Source organism: Agelaius tricolor, unplaced genomic scaffold (genome assembly GCF_023055355.1).
Source record: "Agelaius tricolor isolate 1412-34295 unplaced genomic scaffold, bAgeTri1.0.p SCAF_9, whole genome shotgun sequence".
Taxonomy (NCBI): Eukaryota; Metazoa; Chordata; class Aves; order Passeriformes; family Icteridae; genus Agelaius; species Agelaius tricolor.
The window spans coordinates 46581792-46601741 of NW_027269269.1; the positions used below are offsets into that span (position 1 = coordinate 46581792).

Consider the following 19950-nt stretch of genomic DNA (forward strand, 5'->3'; position numbering starts at 1 on the left):
TAATTTCTCTATCTCTACCTTACTTTTCTTCAAAAGGTTATTTTTAAAACTATTTTCATTCTGGCCTCTTGTAAAAATTTGTAGTGCCTTACTGGTTACCTTCTCCTTAAACAAACTGATTTCCTATGGCTTTTCATGCCTGGGTTCAGTGATTAGGCAAGATGATTAAATAAGTTACATTGGTTGCTCTGCCTCCTGGCTTTTAGAAATATAAAAGATAAGAGACTCTAGATAATCAAACTACTGCTTGTCAAGGGAAGCTTGAGGTGATATAAAGTAGATCTGGGGTTTTGTTATTATTTATAATGTAGCTTTGCATAGGATGCCTCAGTTTGGATGCAGGGGTGTTTGCTCTCTAAACTTCCTCTAGGAAAAGTCTCTGACAGAGAAAGGAATCAAAATTTTGCAGGTGCACAACTGATCTGTGGAGAGGCCAAACCTCAGGGTTAGGCACTTTTAGTCTTTCAATTGAGAAGCATAATCACTTTCTACAATTAGGAAAAAACTGACATTTCTAGCCGAAATTTAGCCCACAAAAAGCCTTCTATGTTTCCTCTGCAGAGATTTCTCTTTATTCCCCAATCTATTCATTTTTGGCACCTATCTGCATCCTGCCTGAATTGTGTGGAAGAGCTGTGGTGAGCTGAGGACAGAATTTGAAGAAGTCTCTTGTTACAACACATCCCATTTCTTCCTCTGCTGATGCCAGGAGATGTGACAGCGCAAAACTCTTTGGAATTGGTTTAGTGCTGACATTGCCTTATTGTAGCTGAATTTAGTTGCTACCAACTTTTGCAGCTGCACTGTAGAGACCTTGGGTTAAAAGGCCTGAAGTCCTTAAGAACTAAGCTCCATTTAAAGCTCTTACAGTGTGCTTTTGGTGATCAAAAGAAAACAATCTATTTTATCATCAATGAAATAAAGAACTGAGATATTAGGGGGAAAAAAAGGAAAATATTTGGGGATTGGCATGAGTAGAGTAGGAAAATACAGAAAATTTAGCTATTATTAACATCAAAAATTTGATGTTAATAATAATTTTGCTGGAAGCATGATCATCACTAAATAATGGAAGGGGTAAGAGTTCAGGAAGATGCACAAGCAAAGTTGGTGTTTTGAGACAGAATATTCAGATTGATGTGGAGCAGCTGCCAGGAAAATGCTGTTGCAGAAAGAGGGTCATAGAATTGACCCTCTTGTTCCCATCTACCCTCTACAGGGTTTTCATTTTGTTCCTTCTGCTTGCTCTGCATCATGGCCCCTCTGGTCTAACCTGGATTTGTTACCCCTCACAGCAACCCAGACCCATTTGGATATGGTATGTGGGAATTAAGGATAAAGCTGTAGAAAAGCTCTCTTGGGACAGCATTCTAGACCTTACAGATCTAAAAATGTGCTTCTGATATATCCCTTTTGTGATCTGACCAATGAGGGAATGCAATTATGTTTTTGTAATTATACTTTAAGAGACTGCTTATATACATACTTAAGGTCTAATTTTAACAACTTGCAGAGTTTCTAAGGGAATTCTAATACCGTAAACCAATTGGCATGATCAAGAGATAGCACAATTAAGCCTGTACTAACCCACATCAGCTAAATATACATAAAGAAAAAATGGGCCATGCAAAAAAGCAGAAAATTAACTGCTTAAGCAGCCTGTGGGTTACAATGAACAGAGCTGCTACTGCCAGAAATGCTTTTGACTTTGCCACATCCCAGGTACTGTGTGTTCCACACCAAAATCAAAATCCACCATGCAGTACAAAGGCAGCAGCTCTGGGCCCTAGGGAAGCACGCTACAAAGCAAGAGGCCTCTGCAGAGAAAGAACTTCCCTGATCCTGGACAGTTTATTTTTTTGTGGACTGTCCTCAGGTCATTTCTAACTCCTGTGCTGATGAACAGGCTGAAAGGCAACACCTTTGATCAGAGAAACAGGAGAAAAGAGGGCAACTCAACAAGGACACTCCAAGTCACTGATCTGAAAATCCAAAATAATGAACTATAACAGGAACAAATTGAATGGACATAAAATGCAGGTTCCAGGGCTGAATTGGGTGGATTCACCTCTGTCTGCCTACTGCACAGTTAGAGAGCCCCCCAAAGCACTGGGAAATGTAGTGACTAGGGTCAGGAAATAGCCTGTTCTCACATTTTTATGCCTCCCACTGCAGCTGATCTGTGATTTAAGGAGAAAACATACACCCTCTGCAGTGAAAAACATTGCAATAACACAGCCTACCAGGAGGATGCCTACTCAGAACAATGTGAACTTGTCTGTGGTTTCAGGAAGACAGAACTGGAAGTATTTTGGGGACATGGTGTGGGATGGGAGGGCGTGGGAGGAAGCTTACTGAACACATGCATGTTTTCTGTACAAAGCCTCCTGATGGAAGCTGCATGGAGCACAAGCACAGAAATTACAGCATCTAGTCTCTCTCTTCACTGGCACACATTGCTCCTAAAAATTTCACACCCAACCAAATGCCAGGGAAGAGTCTAGATTCTTCACAACTTTCAGATAAATGGAGCCATGTCAAATGAGAAGCAAATGGCAGAACAGAGCAGTGATGACAAAGGCTCTGATCCAACAGCCACGGCACACTGCCACGCTCATGCAGGGCCTCAAAGGCTTTAATAAGTCTCCACAGAAGGAGAGCAGCCCTTTTGTACCCCATCAACTGTGACACCACGATCTAATTCGGTATTCAGCTCCACACCCCCATCATGTTGGCAATAATTCAGAGTTGGTGAGACAACTTGTAAAGGAGTAAAGAAAAAAAAAATAAAAGCTGTGTTTTCAACCTCTCTAATTTAATGTTAGCTTTTTATGCATCTAACATCAAAGCCTTTTTTCACTTCTATTTAATCAAAATTAATCACTAAGATTACTACAGTAATTTACGTTGGAGATTATTGAAATGAGTGTTTTATTAAAATCTGGTTTTATTAATAAAACACAATCTGGCTAAGGAATCATGTGAGCCTGCTATTAGAGACTATTAACTGGGAACTGGGAGTTAATCATAACAGTCATGCTGCCAGGTTCTTTGACAGAAACACACACTGGGTTTGTTTCTACTTTTACTTTTACAGGAATATCCAAGACAATTAGTCACCCTGGCACAGAGCAAATCCTGCAAATCAGGGAGAGGAAACAAAGGTGCCTGTGGCATTCACATTCTCTGAAAAATCCCTTCACCCAGGATTTTTCCCCTGGGAAGCTGAGAAGCCTCAGAGAAAAAGGAAAACAATTCTTATCTCATTTGCTTCTCCTGTGTTTTGCTCCTTTGGAATGTGTTTGGAGATTGTTTACCCACAGGTGATTGTTTCATTGGATTCTGTGTGAGTTCTTTTCACTCTTTGGCCAATCAGTGCCAAGCTGTGTCAGGACTCTGGAAAGAGTCACGAGTTTGCATTATTATCTTTTTAGCATTCTCTAAGCATCCTTTCTGTATTTTTTAGTATAGTTTAATTTAGTACTCTTTAACATAATATAGTATCATAAATAATAAATTAGCCTTCTGAGAACATGGAGTTATCACTGTCATTTTTTGGAAAAATCCCTTCGCCAGGATTTCTTCTCCTGGGAAGCTGAGAAGCCTCAGAGAAAAAGGAAAACAATATATCTCATTTGCTCCTCTTGTGTTTTGCTACTTTGGAATGTGGTTTGGAGATGGTTTATCCAACAGGTGGTTGTTTGACTGATTTCATGTGAATTGTTTTCACTTAATGACAAATCACTGTCCAGCTGTGTCGGGACTCTGGAAGGAGTCACAAGTGTTTCATGAGTATTTTGTTAAGCCTCCTGTAAGTATCCTTTCTCTATTCTTTAGTGTAGTTTTAGTATAGCATAATATCATATAATATAGTATAATATAATATAGTATACTATACTATAGTGTAATATGGTATAGTATAATATAAGCCTTCTAAGAACATGGAGCCAGATTCATCTTTCCTCCCCATGACAGGGGACCCTGAAAATACCACATGGAGTCAGATTCATCATTCCTTCCTTCAGCTGGGAACGCCACAAACACAATAGGTGCACAAACCCCAGCAGCTTCAAAGGAAAGTAAGCAGAGGGAGACTCACCAGCCTGGTTGGTGGTGATGCTGACAGCAGCAAACTGCCTGGAGAGGGTGCTCAGGTCAGAGACGCCGTTGAGCGCATCGATCTCGAAGGTGTAGTTGGTGTGTGCCAGCAGGTCCACCACGGTGACGGTGGTGTTGGTGAGGCCGCTCTGGCGCGGCAGGAAGCGCACGTTGTCGCTGCAGGGCTCGCACAGCCGGCCGCCCCCCGAGCACTTCTTGCAGACGATGTTGAAGGTGACGTCCTTCCTGCCCCCCGTGTCCAGGGGCCAGCTCCAGTCCAGGATGACGGAGGTCTCGTTGATGTTGGAGATGACGTTTCTCGGGGCAGAGGGTGGTCCTGGGAAAGGGAAAGCAGGGAGTGAGATTTTCTCCCTAAGGGTGCTCCAAAATGGGAGTAACGAGGGCACAGAAATATAAAAGTAAAAAAAAAAATTAATAACCAAACTCTTCTGGTTATTTCCTGTGGAGACTCCTGCAATATTTCACTAGATTACCGACCTAGGCTAACAAGAACCACGTTTTCTTATAAATAGAGACTTCCCTCAGGGTGCAGTTCAGAATTGAGGGCTGAGTACTGGTAGCAATAAAAAAATCCTACTTCTCTTTCTCAAGTCTGACAGGGTACAAGAAGGAGAAAATGAAATAAGAAAAGAAACAAACCCAGCCCACCAATTTCCAGCAGCCTGTCCAACACTCAAGAAGACACGAGAGGGAGTGGATGGCTGACTGCAGTGGGACATGAGAGGAAGCAAGCAGGCGAGCTGTTGTGGAGGGACAGATGGAGCAGCAAGAATGACAGCCCCGAGCAGAATGAGCTACTCACTGGTGCAAGCCATGGATGGAGGGTCTTTCTCAGAGCGAAAGTAATTCTTTTCACACCTGCAGTTCAGAGATGCATCTTCGTAGGTGGAGCTGTGAGGGGGGCATTTGGCACACTTCACATTGCCAGCAGAGGCTTTGTAGAACCCAGCTCGACAGGCTGCAAAGTAACAGGGACAGAGTTTTAAATTCCATGGGCATCTTGATTCTAACATGTGACTACTGCCCTGGAACCTACCCATATGTGGATCACAGTTTGCAGACATTTACGGTCTAAAATTACAGATTTTTCTCATAATCAGAGCTGACAGAAATAAAACGTCTTGGTAGAATGGAGTTCATGCATCAGTTTGGATTTGCATTTAATTTTCCCTGGAAAACAAAACTGTGTATTCAACCACTAAGAAGAAACATTTTCTATGCTTCATTTTGAGAACTTCACTCCTTTTCCTTCTCTTCTGCTTAATTTACCAAAACTTTGGCCCTACCCTGCATAAGAAACTAACTTTATCCTCTCTCTGCTGCTAACATTTTCTTACAAGGGCACACTGATTGTAAACTACGTCTCTTCAGTTCATCAGGTCAGGAGCAAGCAAGCCAAAACCAAGAAAATAACCTGAACAGAGAAAGATCTTTTCCATTTTTGAATGATCATGCCAATGAGCTGCTTCTGACACTATCAGGAACTTGCATGACCTGTATAAGAAAGATTTTTTTGGGTTAGCAGAAGGCAGCCTGAGGAGGGAAAAAGCTCTGAACAGATATCCCAGCAGCTTTTAAAGTGATAGAGGAGGGAGGTTATTTTCTATCACCAAAACCTAAATAAAGACCTGGGCAAGGTAGATTTGTTGGTTAGCTCCTGATGGTGAACACCTGAGTGAAATGCTCTGGTCAATGGTGAGAGAACAACTACCCTGCTCTTCTCTGAAACATCTCAAAAAGAGACAGCCTCCTCCAACAAGGGACAGCAGGAGGAGCACGAAGGGTTTCACAGGGAACTGCCAATCTCAGCCACCCTCCAGCTCTTCCCAACCTTGGCAAATGGAAGTGCTTGGCTGCAGCTGCTCCCTCAAACTTCCAGGCTGCAGCAAAGCAGCTGCCAAAGACAGCTCCTGCTCCAAGTTCTCTCCTGCAAGCCCTGAGAAAACATCCCAGAGTCTGAGCCTCTGAGTCACGGCCCCAGCAGACAATCTGTTACAGCAGAATTGTAAAAATTGCTAAAGAATAGCAGAACTGCTAAAAGTGACCTTGTGTGAGCAGCACGGACCTGCCCGACCTGGCACAGCCCATCCAGCTTGCACTTCTCCTCAAAGGCTGCCAGGGGGTTTGGGGATTTTAATTTAATTGGAAGAAATAAAGGAAACCTAAGTCCTTCTTACACCCCTTCACTAGGAGGAAATGCAGCAGGAAACAACTGGATTTGGTTTTTTTTTGTTTTTGTTTTTTTTTTTTTTTGTGTAGCTGTTATTTTTGCAGCCTTTCACGACTCAAATGCCATTCCCTACCATGTGCTGCCCCATGAGGCACCTGGAGCAAGCCCCTCTGGCTGACAGAGGAACCTCCAGTGACTTTACTGCTTCTGTTCCCAGCCCTGAGACAGCAAGCCAGGCAGAAAAGAGCCAATCCCCTTCTTACCAGCAGTAATAACTAAGCAAACACAATAAGGAATAAATATCACACTTCAGCTCCCTCATTAATACAGATAACTTCCACCAAAACTTCTCATGGAAACTTGCTACCAGATACTAAACTCCAATGGTTTTGCTTAACCAGCTTGAAGGGACACTTTTATATTTACAAGACAATGATGTATTTATGATTCTATACAGTAGAAATTTATAATAAATACATATGCTAGTTTAATGCAATGACAAAAAAGAAAGACCCTACCACCAGTATTTTAATAAAAGCAATGAATCAGTAAGCAAGCTTGTGTTAGAAGTAGACAGATTTAGAGGGGTGAAGAAGAGAAACTGCTCCATTAATCAATGTCTCTTTCTTCCCTCAGGTGAAAACTCATGGACCTCATTTAAGAAAAGGTGGTGATGGTCAGTGGGGGGGTGAGCCAGTCAGATTCCTGCTGTCCCAATGTGCCCTAGCAAGGGCATCCCAATCTTATGTCTTCCCCCCAGGCTGTCTTGCACTTTCTGTCTTTATCTATCAGAACAATTTCAGATTACTCACAACTGCAGCCCAAAGGAGAAAAAAAAAAAAAGCATTTACACTTGAAACTGAAGCTCAGAACTGGAGGTGCCAATGAAAAATATTGTCAATGTACTTACTATAATTATTCCTTTCCTAATCACTCTTTTAAAATTCTGATATATGAGAGAAAAAATAAAGTTCCTTCAAAAGGTATTAATTTCTCTGTCAGACAAATTGGATTACATGTACTGATAAAAGAAGCTTTGACTTTTTGAGGCAACTATCATGGCTTTGGTTTCAATTAGGTTGAACAAAATCATAGGAATTAGCATAGGAATTCTTCACAGAATCTCTAATTTTAGCATGGAAACCAGCTGTGAACAGCAGTTGCTTTTACTCAACAATTTTTTGCAAAAACTAAGAATTTTTTCTTTTCCTCACAATGGGGAACAATGCAGGAGAAAGTAGATGCAATGGGCCAGGAAGAAAAAAACTGTTAGCACACTAAGAGTCAAGGAAATTTTGTGAGCTTCTACATATGTGATATAAACAGAACAGCAAGGCTGGCTGGTTTTGCTTTTTTAGGAAGATCTCCTCAAGCCTGTTGGCTCTGGTGACTCCTGTGATAACTCCCAACTGCAGCATTCTAAAACTGCATTTATTCTGATTTCAGTCTCTTTTGTTTGGGTGTGGTGCCAGGATGACTTTATTGAGGCACCTGTTAAGTCAGAATTTCAGGACTCTGGTTGTCCTTGCTACTGTGTGAAAATGAACTTCCTTGAGCTCTAACTGATGAGTCTGTCTCAGAAACAGAGAGCAGGGAAAGTTAATTCACTGAGAGGAAAACAAATGCATGCAGCAATCTCTGGTAGCTACTGATTAAAGGAATGTGGTTGTCTTTTCTACAGCAAAGTGAATTTTGCCTCAGCCTGACTAATCTGCTTGGGATGAAAACATGCTCCTAATTAAGGGTTAAATTATTAATTTAAACTGGAATTAATTTTAAATTAAAACATAAATCTGTTAGCAAATAGGAACATTTTAGCATTCAGGTCCTGCAGCCTCCTGCACACAGAGCAATCTCAGCAATTCCCAGCTGTAAACACCAAGGAACAAGTGGAGCCTGCACTGGGGATATCCCAGCCCCAGCACTCCAGGCTTGACAGGGCCCATCTCCTGCACAAGGTCAGGGAAACTTCATTTAGAAACTGCCTGGCACTGCCCAGCCCTGCAGGAGATCTGCTTTTTGTGCTTTTTAGGCAGGGCCGGAGTACCACAACGGGCTGGAAGTGGATTACACATCCATGGCATGGCTGACCAGCACCCACCCATTGATCCTTTCCTCTCTTTGTTCCTCTGCTCCTCATTAAAATGGCCCAGGGGTGAAATGTCACTGAGGCTTTAAGGCACAGCATTTACCAAGAAGGGAATTCAACTACAAACCTGTGCAGCTCACAGGTAACACATCCTCAGAGTGTGCACTAATGAGACCAATGAGAGCAACTCAGGACAAACCTCCTGTGCCAGGACAGGGAAGCATTCCCCATGGAAGTGGCCACTCTTAGAGGGGCTTTGCAAACTATTCCCACTGTCACCTGAGCAGCAGCAGGTGAGTTAATTGAACTAATCAGTATTTTATTTCTTATATCAGAACCCATTCTTCACTTCCAGGATTTTGAGAAAATCCTCCAGTCCCTGCAGGGACATAGATTTGCTTGTGTTTTAACAGGTACAAATTCCTGAAGCTGGACCTGGTCATCACAGGATGACCTTTGGCTGGGCAGGTGTGTTGGGAAGGGAATCACAGAATCAATTAGGTTGGAAAAGACCTCTGAGACCATCAAGTCCAATTTATCACTTCCCATCACCATGTCAATGAGACCATGGCACTGGGTTGTGTCCAGTCTTTCCTTAAAATGCTACTGTCTCATCCCAATGCCCACACACAGCCTTGAATCTTTGAACTGTTCTCCAGTTCCTTTTGAAAGTGTTAAACAGCTTTTCCCTTTTTTTTTCACAATGGCACTCCATTCACCAGCAAATTTTATAAACTAGATTTCCTTCAAAACCCCTCAGAGCAATGAAACCACCTTCAGCAGCTCTGCTTGTTTATCACTATTTGAAAAGCCATAAATTCTATAGCATTCTTATGTCTGTAGCATCCTCTATCTCTCCTGAGCCTCTCTGTAACTTCTTGAACACCAACTCAGCCCAAAAAGACTTCTAAAAATTAGACTGTATTTTTGATTCATATTTCCACGGAACTTCATGCACAATTTTTGTCATCAGACCTGAATAAAGGGACACCACTTAAGTAAGCAGCTCTCAAACTAAGGGCTATTGCTGTACATGCAGAACAGGCTTTCTCTGTGATGGGCTATTCTGCTAGCACCTGAGGGAAGAGAAAAATAAGATTGAGAAAGGCTCTAATGAGGGATAAAAGCTCTTCTTGTGATTGGACCCCATTACCACTACTGTAAAAATATCCCCAGAAAGAGGTAAGGATATTGACTTTCTCTCCTTGCCTGTAGGATTCCATTCTGTCTGTTGAAGAAATTAAAATTCACAAATGATCTTAGTATCTGTATTCTTTCATCATCCATGAGATATGCATGGAGCAAGTACTCAGTGCAATGTGACACTGAAATGTCTCTAGGAAAACACTCCTCAGAATTAGCACTTTTCATTTTTTACACCTGAAAGCTGCTGCTAGCACACAAAAAAAAAAAAAATCAGTAGCATTTAATCTTCCTCATGAGTAAATTTCTGCCTTTTTCCTCCCTGCTTCATATTTTATAGTGATCTGTGACCTTAACATATTTTAATCAGATGCTTCTTAAATTGGCTTTACTCCCAGGTCAAGCCATTGAGCAGAAACAATTCCTGTTCCTTTGTTTAATAACTATTACTGGCAGACATATTAATTATATGTACATAAGAGATAGCACTGTCCTGAGGGAACAACACTGCACCTTTCAACCACAAAAAACCAAAGTCTGTAATAGCTGCATGTTGTGCCTTGCAGGGCTTCTGTGTCTCTTTTTGTGCAGTGCATTTCAGCCAGGATTGCTGCCAGCAGCTTTGTTTACAGTGCGATGTCAAAGATTGCAGACCTAAAACAGACCTAAAACCTCTTTACAGCAAAGAGGTTCTCACTTGTGGGCAAGCAAGCACCTGGTCTCAAAATGTGTCAGGCATTGTGGCTTGTCTGCAGTCAGTTTTGGGGGAAAGAAATCTTAGTGATCACTTAAACAGGTATTTAAACCTTTAAAACAGGTATCACTTAAACAGGTATTCCTTAAACAGGAATTTAATAAACCCATGTTTATAAATTGCCATATAAATTATTTCACCCTCCCACATACAACTCAAGTACTATTTCAGAAACCTGGAAATATAGGGTTAGAGATACGTGTTCATTTATTTTTTAACAAAGATAGTTACGTTAACCATAATTGTACTGCCCTTCATGTAGACTATCCAGTATTTGGGGTTTTTTTGCAAATTATTGGTCACAATGCATTCTCTTCCAGTTTAGGTAGTTGATGTGAAGTACAAAAATTCATCTTTCCTTCAATTTACCTTCAAATTTGTTACTTTTTTCACCAAATCAATGTCCCCTTGGTTTTTATTACATGACAGGAAAACCAGCTGCTCTTGATGTGTCCTCTCAAAGACATTCCTCATCTTACAAAGATCTATCATGAGCTTATCTTCTCTGTGATGAACAAAGACAAACTTTTCCATCAGCTTTTACAGGAATATCTTCTGATCCTTTGATCATACCCATCTGTTTCTACACTGTCATTTATACAGTGGAAAATGTTCTTATTTTTCCCATGACATGTCTGATGAAACCAATTGATTTATATATTGGACCACAGATTATATCTTGCTCTCAAACACGTTTGGGCCTTTGCTTTGTTTTGGGTTTTGTTTTTTATTTTGAGCAATCCATGGAACATCTCTCCCAGTCAATGCACAGATCCCAGATCAAGACAGTAATTCAGACATATAAAAGGTATAAATTTTCTCTCAGGGATGGAGGGAAGACGATGATGCATTTACTGAGGCTGAATATTCTTTTGCAACTTCCCACCTCTGTTAGCACATTCAGGAATCTTTTGCTGTCCCTGGGAGAAAATTAATGCAGAATAGGCTCCAAACCCAGTGTCACCTTCTCATCAAAATGCTGCCTGGTGGCCTGTGTGATGTTTCAGAGAGCTCAGCCCAGCTCCCTGATGACACAGGTCCACTACTGCAATTTGCATGAATTAGTACTTTTGTTAGGAGTCTCAGCAGAGCTGTCAAATTAATTGGAAAAGAAATTTAACAAACGCCTTTTCCCTCAGAGATTTGCTCTCAGGTCAGGGTTGAGGCACATTGCTCGAGCAGTGTGGGGGAAGCTTGTGTTCTTCACACCCTTGCTGAACTTATTTTGTTGGTAAAAAAGAGAGGACTTGGGTTTCTTGAGCTGTTAATTCGTTACCTGTCACAAGCAGCCCACTGACATAAAAAAGACAATCTATTCCTAATGCTGCTTTTGGCCGGGGTAGGATTAATTTTTTTTCATAGTAGCTGCTATGAGGCCGTGTTCTGCATTTGTACTGAAAACACTGTTGATAATTCAAGCAAGTTTTTATTTTTTACTGCTGAGCAGCACTCACACAGTGTCAAGGTCTTTTCTGAGTGGGCTGGGGGTGCACAGGGATTTGGGAGGGGACACATCTGGGACAGCTGACCCAGTTTGGCCAAAGGGATGTTCCATCCCACCTTTCCTGGGGATGGCTGAACACCTGCCTGCTGATGGAGAGTGGGGAATCAATTCCTTGTTTTATTTTCCTTGTATGTAGCATTTGTTTTCCCTATTAAACTGTCCTCTCAACTCACAAGTTTCCTCACTTTACTCCTTTGATTCCCTCCCACATCCTATGAGGGGAGAGGGAGTGAGTGGCTTAGTTGTCAGCTGGGCTTAAACATGACAATTTCACAACACTAAATATACTAGATGCTGATAAAATAAAAATAGAATGGCTCAGTTAATGGCCAGTGACTAGAATGTCTGTACATTCATTTCCCACAAATTCTCGTACCTCAAAGTTAGTTCTTTTTCCCAATTTCACCACACTTTTGAATTCAACCACTGGAGGCAAGACATGGCCAGAGGAACATAAAGTTTAGGAAGCAAACACTGGAGATACTTTACTGTCCTCCCTTCTAAAACACAACCAACCAACCAAAAAAAACCCAAACCAAAACCAAAGTTCACATTTTTAAGCACTCACAGGAGCTGAAAAGCTAAAATTGAAGCTGAAATTGTGTCTGTGCCTTACTCAGTGCTACTTTCACTGCCAACCACTGACTTATTACTTCTTGAAGTCACTGAGAACTGGTGCTGGGAAAGGGAAGCTCTCAAGAAGAGAAATGCTGCTGCAATGGCAGGCACTTATACCTGTAGGAAAAAATCCCTAAGGTTTAAGCCATTGTCATTAAATCTGGGATATAATTTAGGGTATCAAAAATAGCTGTAATTTGTAGTAATGTACAGGAAACAGCCATTGCTTTGCTAGTGATGCTGTTAATGCCACTTAATGGCTGCATCTATATTTTAGCCACACTTTTAAAGCAAAATCCCATTTCTCCCCCTCTTGTATTGTGATTCACAACATAAAGTGTGCCCAGACCACACAATTACATATATTCCAGCTATACTGGAAGAGGTTCTCCCTGCTACAGGAAGTCTGTAGGACCTGATAGAGATTTTCTGAAGTGAAAATTAAATGCTTAAAAATTGTCATGGTATGGGCACAGAATCCTTAATTCCAATTGCTGAATGCTCCTATTTGGCCACACTCCTTGCTAATGTAGACTTAAGCCATGAGCACTAGCCTTCAAATATCTCTGTGCTGTCAGAATCTGGCAAAAGGAGGATGATTTTATCTAAAGCCATTAAACATATAAACAGATATTGTCATGCGCAGAGAGATTTCTAAAGAAAAGCTTTAAACAGAAGACCCAAAACATTACAGCTTCATCATTGTCAGAACATCCTCCTCTCTTTGTGTTTCTTTTTCATCTACTGTATTTTCATCCATCCGGCAGAAAGCCTGAAAATTAAACAGTTCCAGCCCCTGGGGACATCTGTGAGCTGACAATCTTCTCACAGCTGAAAAGAAAGGCTTTTGCAAAACTATCTGAACACTCAAGTGCATTTCTGCATCGTGTGCCTTAGCTTTTGCCTCCTCTTCCCTGGTATTTTTCCTTTTAAAAAGAAATTTCTTAATTACCTAACATGCATTTTGTCTGCATGTGTTAAAAAAGTCTGGGTTTGCAGGGTAAGCAATTATCTGCTGAACAAAAATCCAATTAAATGTAATTTTTTTTTTAAATCCCACAGTTCAGCACTTTTATTCACTTGCCTGCTACCTGTGTGAATCCAAGGGGGGCAGAATCTCAGCTGTTTAGAAAACAAAGAATCTGATGTATTGCATTTTACAGGGTATTTGCTACAGAATGAAATCCTTCCTTACAACCAGCAACAGAAACAAGAACTCAATATTCTCCAATAGCATCCACTTCTCAATGCAGGAAATTCATCAGAAGGAATAGGAAACTAAGTTTGCATTGTTCTGCCCAGTACTTTTTCTAACAACTAGTAATGTGTGTTGATATGCAATGCCACATGTTCAATTAAGAGTTTGCAATTCCACTGGACTTTATGGGGAAAAGAATCACAAAACAGAATTACAATGCCTTTCATGACTCTGCATTGTTTTATAAGAAAGGTTTTACTATATAGACACCATGCCATTCTCTGAGAGAAGGAACAATATTGCTAACAACATGGATTTAACTACAACATTGGTTTTATATTAATTTTTTTCCCACTTCTTACCTTAACAGTCAAAAGCAGAAACCAAGGAGACTGAAAGCACATCCAAAACCCTCAAAAGATGGAAGCATTTAGGGAATCCACCATGAGATTTGACATTCTGTGTCTATCAGGACCAACTGATGCAGGATAGGGTGGGTTTTTTTCCCTACTAGGAATATTCTCAACTACTCCCATTAGAATTCTTTGGAGTTTACTAAGAGGTAATGGGGAAGTCAAATTCCATCTGGTTACTTTGCTTAGCAAAGCTCTGATCACAGGTCTGTGTCCAAAATTTCTATTTTATTTTTTCTGAACAAATCTCAAGACAACAAAAAAGGTTTTCTTTTTTCTTTTTTGTAAGCTGAGCTTCAAGAACAAGAAAGAATCCAGAAAAAAGAATTCTGTACACATTAAACTGGTACAAATGGTACAAAACAGCACATAAACTCAAATAATTTTAAGCAATCAAGTCAAGAAAATCTGTTCTTGAAAAATAAAGTTATAGCAGAAATAATTACCTACTTATTGATGTAATTTTGACTGGGACAACTGGTTTCCAGCATACACGTCACTGAGACCTTTTTTTCACTAAATACTACATTTTAAAAGCCAATACAGAGAGCAGAACAGAAAAAAGGTTTGTCCTTGACTAAGCAGTTACACATCTCACATTCACTACTAACCAGGTGCATTTCTGAGAGCCCAGGGCTGATGGGTGTATCTCTACACCTGACACAAAAGCTTTGCAGACTGGTGAGATCCCACATAAGCTTTCCAGCCACAACTGGAGCTCCCAGCCTTGTGCTGGGACATAATGAGTACCACAGGCAGGCAAGGATTCAGCTTGGGATAACCTTGGACTAGAAGATAACCCTAGAAGAAGTTCCTTAAACTGTGTTTTTCTGCAAAGCCATGGTTCAGCAGCTCATGAGCCCTCATTTCCCTACCAAACCCACAGAATAAGGGTGTGTGTCAGCTGTGAGCATCCCATGGAAAGTTCTTCTTCTATAAAAGGCTCTGTGCTTCAGACAGGAATCCAGTTAAAGTGTAGTAGTAATAATGTCCATGTAAGTCACTAAAGCATTTCTACTTTTTTTTTTCCTTCCTCCTCTCCTTGCTGCCTGTCCTGTGTGTCAGATTAGAAATATACAACAAGTGATTATGATAGGCAAATATAACTGTATTTTGAAGGTGCTGTCAAAATGCATTAGCAAAATGTCCCATTATAGCCCAAGCAATCTGAAATGATCTCCCACTAACACAAATGCCATCAGTGCTGTGTTCTGCTGCCCTGACACCACAAAGTGAGGCTGTGACAGCTTCCCACAGTTACAAACCTGGCCCTGCAGATCCAGCAGTTCACATCCCCACCTGGTGCCAAGGACATGGCACACGCAGCCCTTTGCTTTGTCTTGCTCCCCCCTTATAAATTAATTTATAATTATAAATTAATTATTAATTATAATCTGTGCAGTGGCCCTCCCTCAGCAGTGCTAAAAAAATCCTGAATACCCCTGTCTGGGCAAGGCATGGCCAGAGTACAAGGGCCAGGGAGCTTCCTCCAGCACCATCACCATTTTCTCTGCTGCTCTGTGCCCCTTGGGACAGGAATTCTGAGCTGCTGTGTTCAGGCCCAGCTGTGAATGGGACAATTATTTGCACTTTCTAACTGTTCCCTAACAATGAAAACTTTCCTCCTGCTTTAGGATTTACTTTTAAAGAACATTTTGCTCTTTTTCCACTTCTTCTCTTGGCTGCAGTGAAGACTGGGTTAAAAGTGTGCACAGCAAGCATTTATTTGGAAGAGGCAAGCAGCAAGCAAGCTTGTTATTCTTGATGAATAATGTAACTTAAGAGCTGTAATGCTCACAATTGATTTAACAGCTGCCAACAGCCCCAGTTTAGAAAAGAGTGAGGCAATGCTTGTAAATTTGGCTTGAATCAGATTATTCCTCCCTGTTACCCTGCAAGTGGGAAATATTTCTGCACTGCCTGCTTGGTGGCACCCTCCTCATGCTTTATCTGTTGGGCAATTTTTAATGACAATAAGTAATATTTCTTCCCATACTATATATAACTTATAAATCTTCCATCAGAACTCTTTGCATGTAACATAAGGCACATCCAAAAATCCAGTGAAGTCTTCACACAGTGAACATTTTATAGATCATTTCCCCTACTACATTTTGATAACACAAAACAATTGCGTTATCAATTGGCCTTTCAAACAAACAATTTGGCCTTTCTCTAGTTCTAAGAGTATTTTACTAAGACAAAATGAGAAGTTCAGCAGTTGTTCAAAACTCTAGTTTTAGTGTAAATTTAGCATCTTGCAGTACAGAGGAGAAAGAAGGAAGATTTTTCAGGGAGATTGAAAGAACTTAATATGAAAATAACAGAACTTTATTGTTTCAGTCAATCCCTGACATGAACTGAAATGTTTTGTTCTCCAAATCTCTTTTGACTTTATGGCATTTCACTAACATGAAGTTTATCTAATTTCCAAATATTTGTTCTAGTATCACACTGACATTGGAATATTTTAGAAATAACAGTGCAGTTAATAAACATTAATTATTTAAATAAGAGTAAAAAATTATGGATGGCTTCACTCACCACTATTCCAGCTCTGTCTCAATATCCCATACCTGAGGCAAGAATCCTCAAATATTTAGTTACTGATGAGCAACATCTGACAGGTACAGTAAATTCTAAACTCAGTAGATGATTACAGGCATGAAGAAAGAGTAATTCCCAGAGGTACAGAGGGACACGTGGAGCGCTTCCTCTGCACCCTCCAATTCTCTCACTCTGAATGTCTGAATCTGCAGGAGGCAAAATAATTATATAAATTCACCTTCCACATTAAGCTGCTTGGCAGCCCAGAGCAGAAATTCCAGCCTTGTGGCTTTTAGGATGATTTATACCTGTCAGTCTTTGTAGACCTGCAGTATTGCCAGCTCTGAAAAGAAAGTTGGTTTTACAGACATGACTTCTTAAAGAACTGAAACTTCTGTCAGCATTTCCTTCAACCCTCTTGAAAATATCAGGTTTTTATATCACATTATAAAATCGTAGATTGGCATATAACACTGAAAGTCTCTTTCTGCCCCCTGCTCCATGCACTATCCAAAGCCTCCAGTAAAATATGGATATTTTTTACCTCATTCTTATCACAGTAATTTCTGCATCATTTACATCTGTGGTACAACAAAATCAGAATAGGAGTTAGAGCTCATCCAGTAATAAAGGACAGTGTTCTATTTAAAAAACCCAAACTTCTTTCAATTTAAAAAACCTCCTTTCTTCTAAAACTCCTGGTTTACAAAGGGATCACCTCACAAGGTTTAGGCAATGATCCCAAGCTTCTGCATCTGCATCACAAAACCTCCAAAGTAGCAGAGAAAGGAAAAAATCTCTCAGAAATTAGGAATGCTTATCCATGGTAGATTCCTTGTGTATAGCTAATAATCAACCATTTTAAGGAAGCTGTAATGGCAGCAATCACCAAATAAACCCAGCCCATTTTCCCCTTGCATCTGAAACATGTGGGAAAGGATACAGTGGAGCTCCTTCTCCATTTTTTTTCCTACCCTTTGACTCTTCAGGTGTTTTTACAGGGAAATTTCTCTGAAAAAAGGTATAAAACAGAAACTCATGGCCCTTCCAAGGGCTACTTTTGATTAGGTAATTTCTGCCCCAGAAAAGTTTTGTACAACCAAATAATTTGAAAATTAAGCCTGTAAACAAATACCAAATTGAATTAACTACAGGGCGATCAACAGAGGGAAGGAAATATTTAAGGATATAAAGGAAAGAGTAGAAAACAATCATGAAACAACAATAGGAGGAGAGTCTAAAATTTTTTAATTTGCATTTTGTCATCTAATTTATTTTCTTTTCAAATAAGTCTACTACCTCAACATTCATTTGCACTAAGATGCCACAGTCCAAATAAAAAGTAGAAGCTGTATGCAATACCTAAGTGATGTCCCTCCCAATATAGAGGAAAAAATGACTATGTTATTTTCACAGCCAAACATTCCAGCCTACTAAAATAACTCAGTTTCATAACTGCTCCTGAAACAGTTCCAACTCAGACAGGAGCAGAGTTGGCCTGGATGAGCAGTTCAGAATCCATGTGATTATTCAGTCCTCATTTTTGCTAAATTTAATCTTGGCTCTTTGGGGATGGACTCCCAGAGGTGAGGCAGAAAAGGACCACTTAAACCCTGCCAAGTTCAGTGGGGAAAAACTTGGACTGACAGCCTGGTTATCTAATTGTCAGCAGCAGGCAGCAGCAGTTTTAAGTAGCAAATTAATGTTTGGGGGTTATGCAAAACAAGAATAATTTACAACAAATTGGTATCAGGAGCAGTTCTAATCAGCCACGATCTGAAAATCCTGAATTCCCATTAAAATAAATTGGAATTACATTTGCTTCTACTTAGCCTGCTTTTGACTGCAGGAATTTTGAGTGGTGAAAAGAGATTAGTAGGGGCTTGGCTTTATCTGTAGACTTTATCTATCTAATTATATATTTGAGACTGGTAAAATTAGTATACAGAATAATGGAAAAAGTTATTAAAAAGTTGCTGCACAGGCCATTTTTCTTGCCCACATATGGAAAACAGGATTCAAATCTGACTCCAAGAGATCCTCAGCTACTGAAGCAGTAACTCAGTTCAGGGGTAAAGAGAACAGAAAATATTAAAGAATAAGTGAGGGAAATAAAATCTACTCTGGAACATTTAAAGGGTTGTTTGCAGGGGTGAAAGGGAGCATGATCAGATTATAAATGAGAAAAAAATAACCAGGCAGCATGAGAAAAGTAGTTAAAGTTGATCTTGCCTCTGGGGAGAGAGTGGGAGTCCCCTCCAGATCCCCCACTGCCCACTCCAGTAGCTCTGCAGTAAGGTCCTTCCTTAAGGCCACCTCAAGGGCCAGGAGCTTCTTGGATGGGCCTTTAAAACCCATTAAAAATATTTTGAATTATTAAATAGTCACAAATAGAAAAGCAGACCACAGACAACAAGCCCCTGGGATTCTTCACTGTCAGAAAGAGAACGCAGGACTAGAAAACCACTTGTCCCCATCCTACCCCTGGCAGGATCCCCCATCTGTAGGAGTCCATTTCACAGAATTACACCAACATAACTAGACAAGGTCTATTTTTATCTTTCAGCAAAAAAATCTCTGTGCACCGATATTTTTCTTAGCTATACCTTCACAATTTAACCTGGAGCTCTGTATTTTTATAGTTGGCAATAAGAAAAAATCACCTCCCCCCCCCTTTGCAGCAGCTCAAAAGATTACTTCAAATGCACACATAAGAAGAAGCTTTTTGAGTTTCTTCTTTGTTTGTTTTTTGGAGGCTTGCACATCTCTAGCTTAGCAGCCATTTCTATCAGCTTATATTAAATAGCTGCTTCATCAATTTCAGTTAAAACCAAATTAGCCTGAAATCAAGCCAGGATCTATACAAGACTAGCAGAAACTTAAATAAATCAATATCAAACAACAACCTCATCTGAAGCTAGACAGCTTTCTGATGTGCTGAACAAGAATATAAGCACTGAATCCAAGCAAGAGTTTCTTAAATCAGAATAATGTCCCCATATGTGTTTGCAATTATCTAATAAAGCTGTTCTCACTGACTGGGATAGCAGCAGAGCTAAGAGAAAAGCTGACACGAGCCAACAGGATTTCCTGATAAACACAGATAAAAATCTGTATTGCAAAATGACTGATTCTGGCATTTCTAACATTTCTGGGGGAAAATCCCAATACACCCTGGAGAGAGGCCAAAACCATACAAACCCTACAGAAGTACTTTGATTACTTAGCTTCTAAATTTTAGGACAGCACTGTTGAGTCCCATCTTGTCCCATTTTTCCATTCTCATTGTCTTTCCACAAAAGTCCCAGGAGTTCTCTACCTTTTCACTTTGCTTTCTTAGCTGAGCATTGAGTGCTCTTCTCCCATGACAGTTTTCCCACATTTGGTCTCTCCTA

The 19950-nt window shown here is 40.3% G+C and overlaps 1 protein-coding gene across 2 annotated transcripts in view; it reads right to left on the bottom strand.

The window, feature by feature from the left end:
* EPHA3 (EPH receptor A3) overlaps window positions 1-19950 on the bottom strand; it is a 176217-nt gene that overhangs the window by 57515 nt on the left and 98752 nt on the right. For both annotated transcript variants that reach the window (XM_071433815.1, XM_071433814.1), the window contains exons 4-5: window positions 4922-5077; window positions 4100-4435 (exon numbers count right to left, since the gene is read on the bottom strand). In XM_071433815.1, the coding sequence (XP_071289916.1) occupies window positions 4100-4435; window positions 4922-5077 (492 nt within the window). The remainder of the gene's footprint in view (window positions 1-4099; window positions 4436-4921; window positions 5078-19950) is intronic.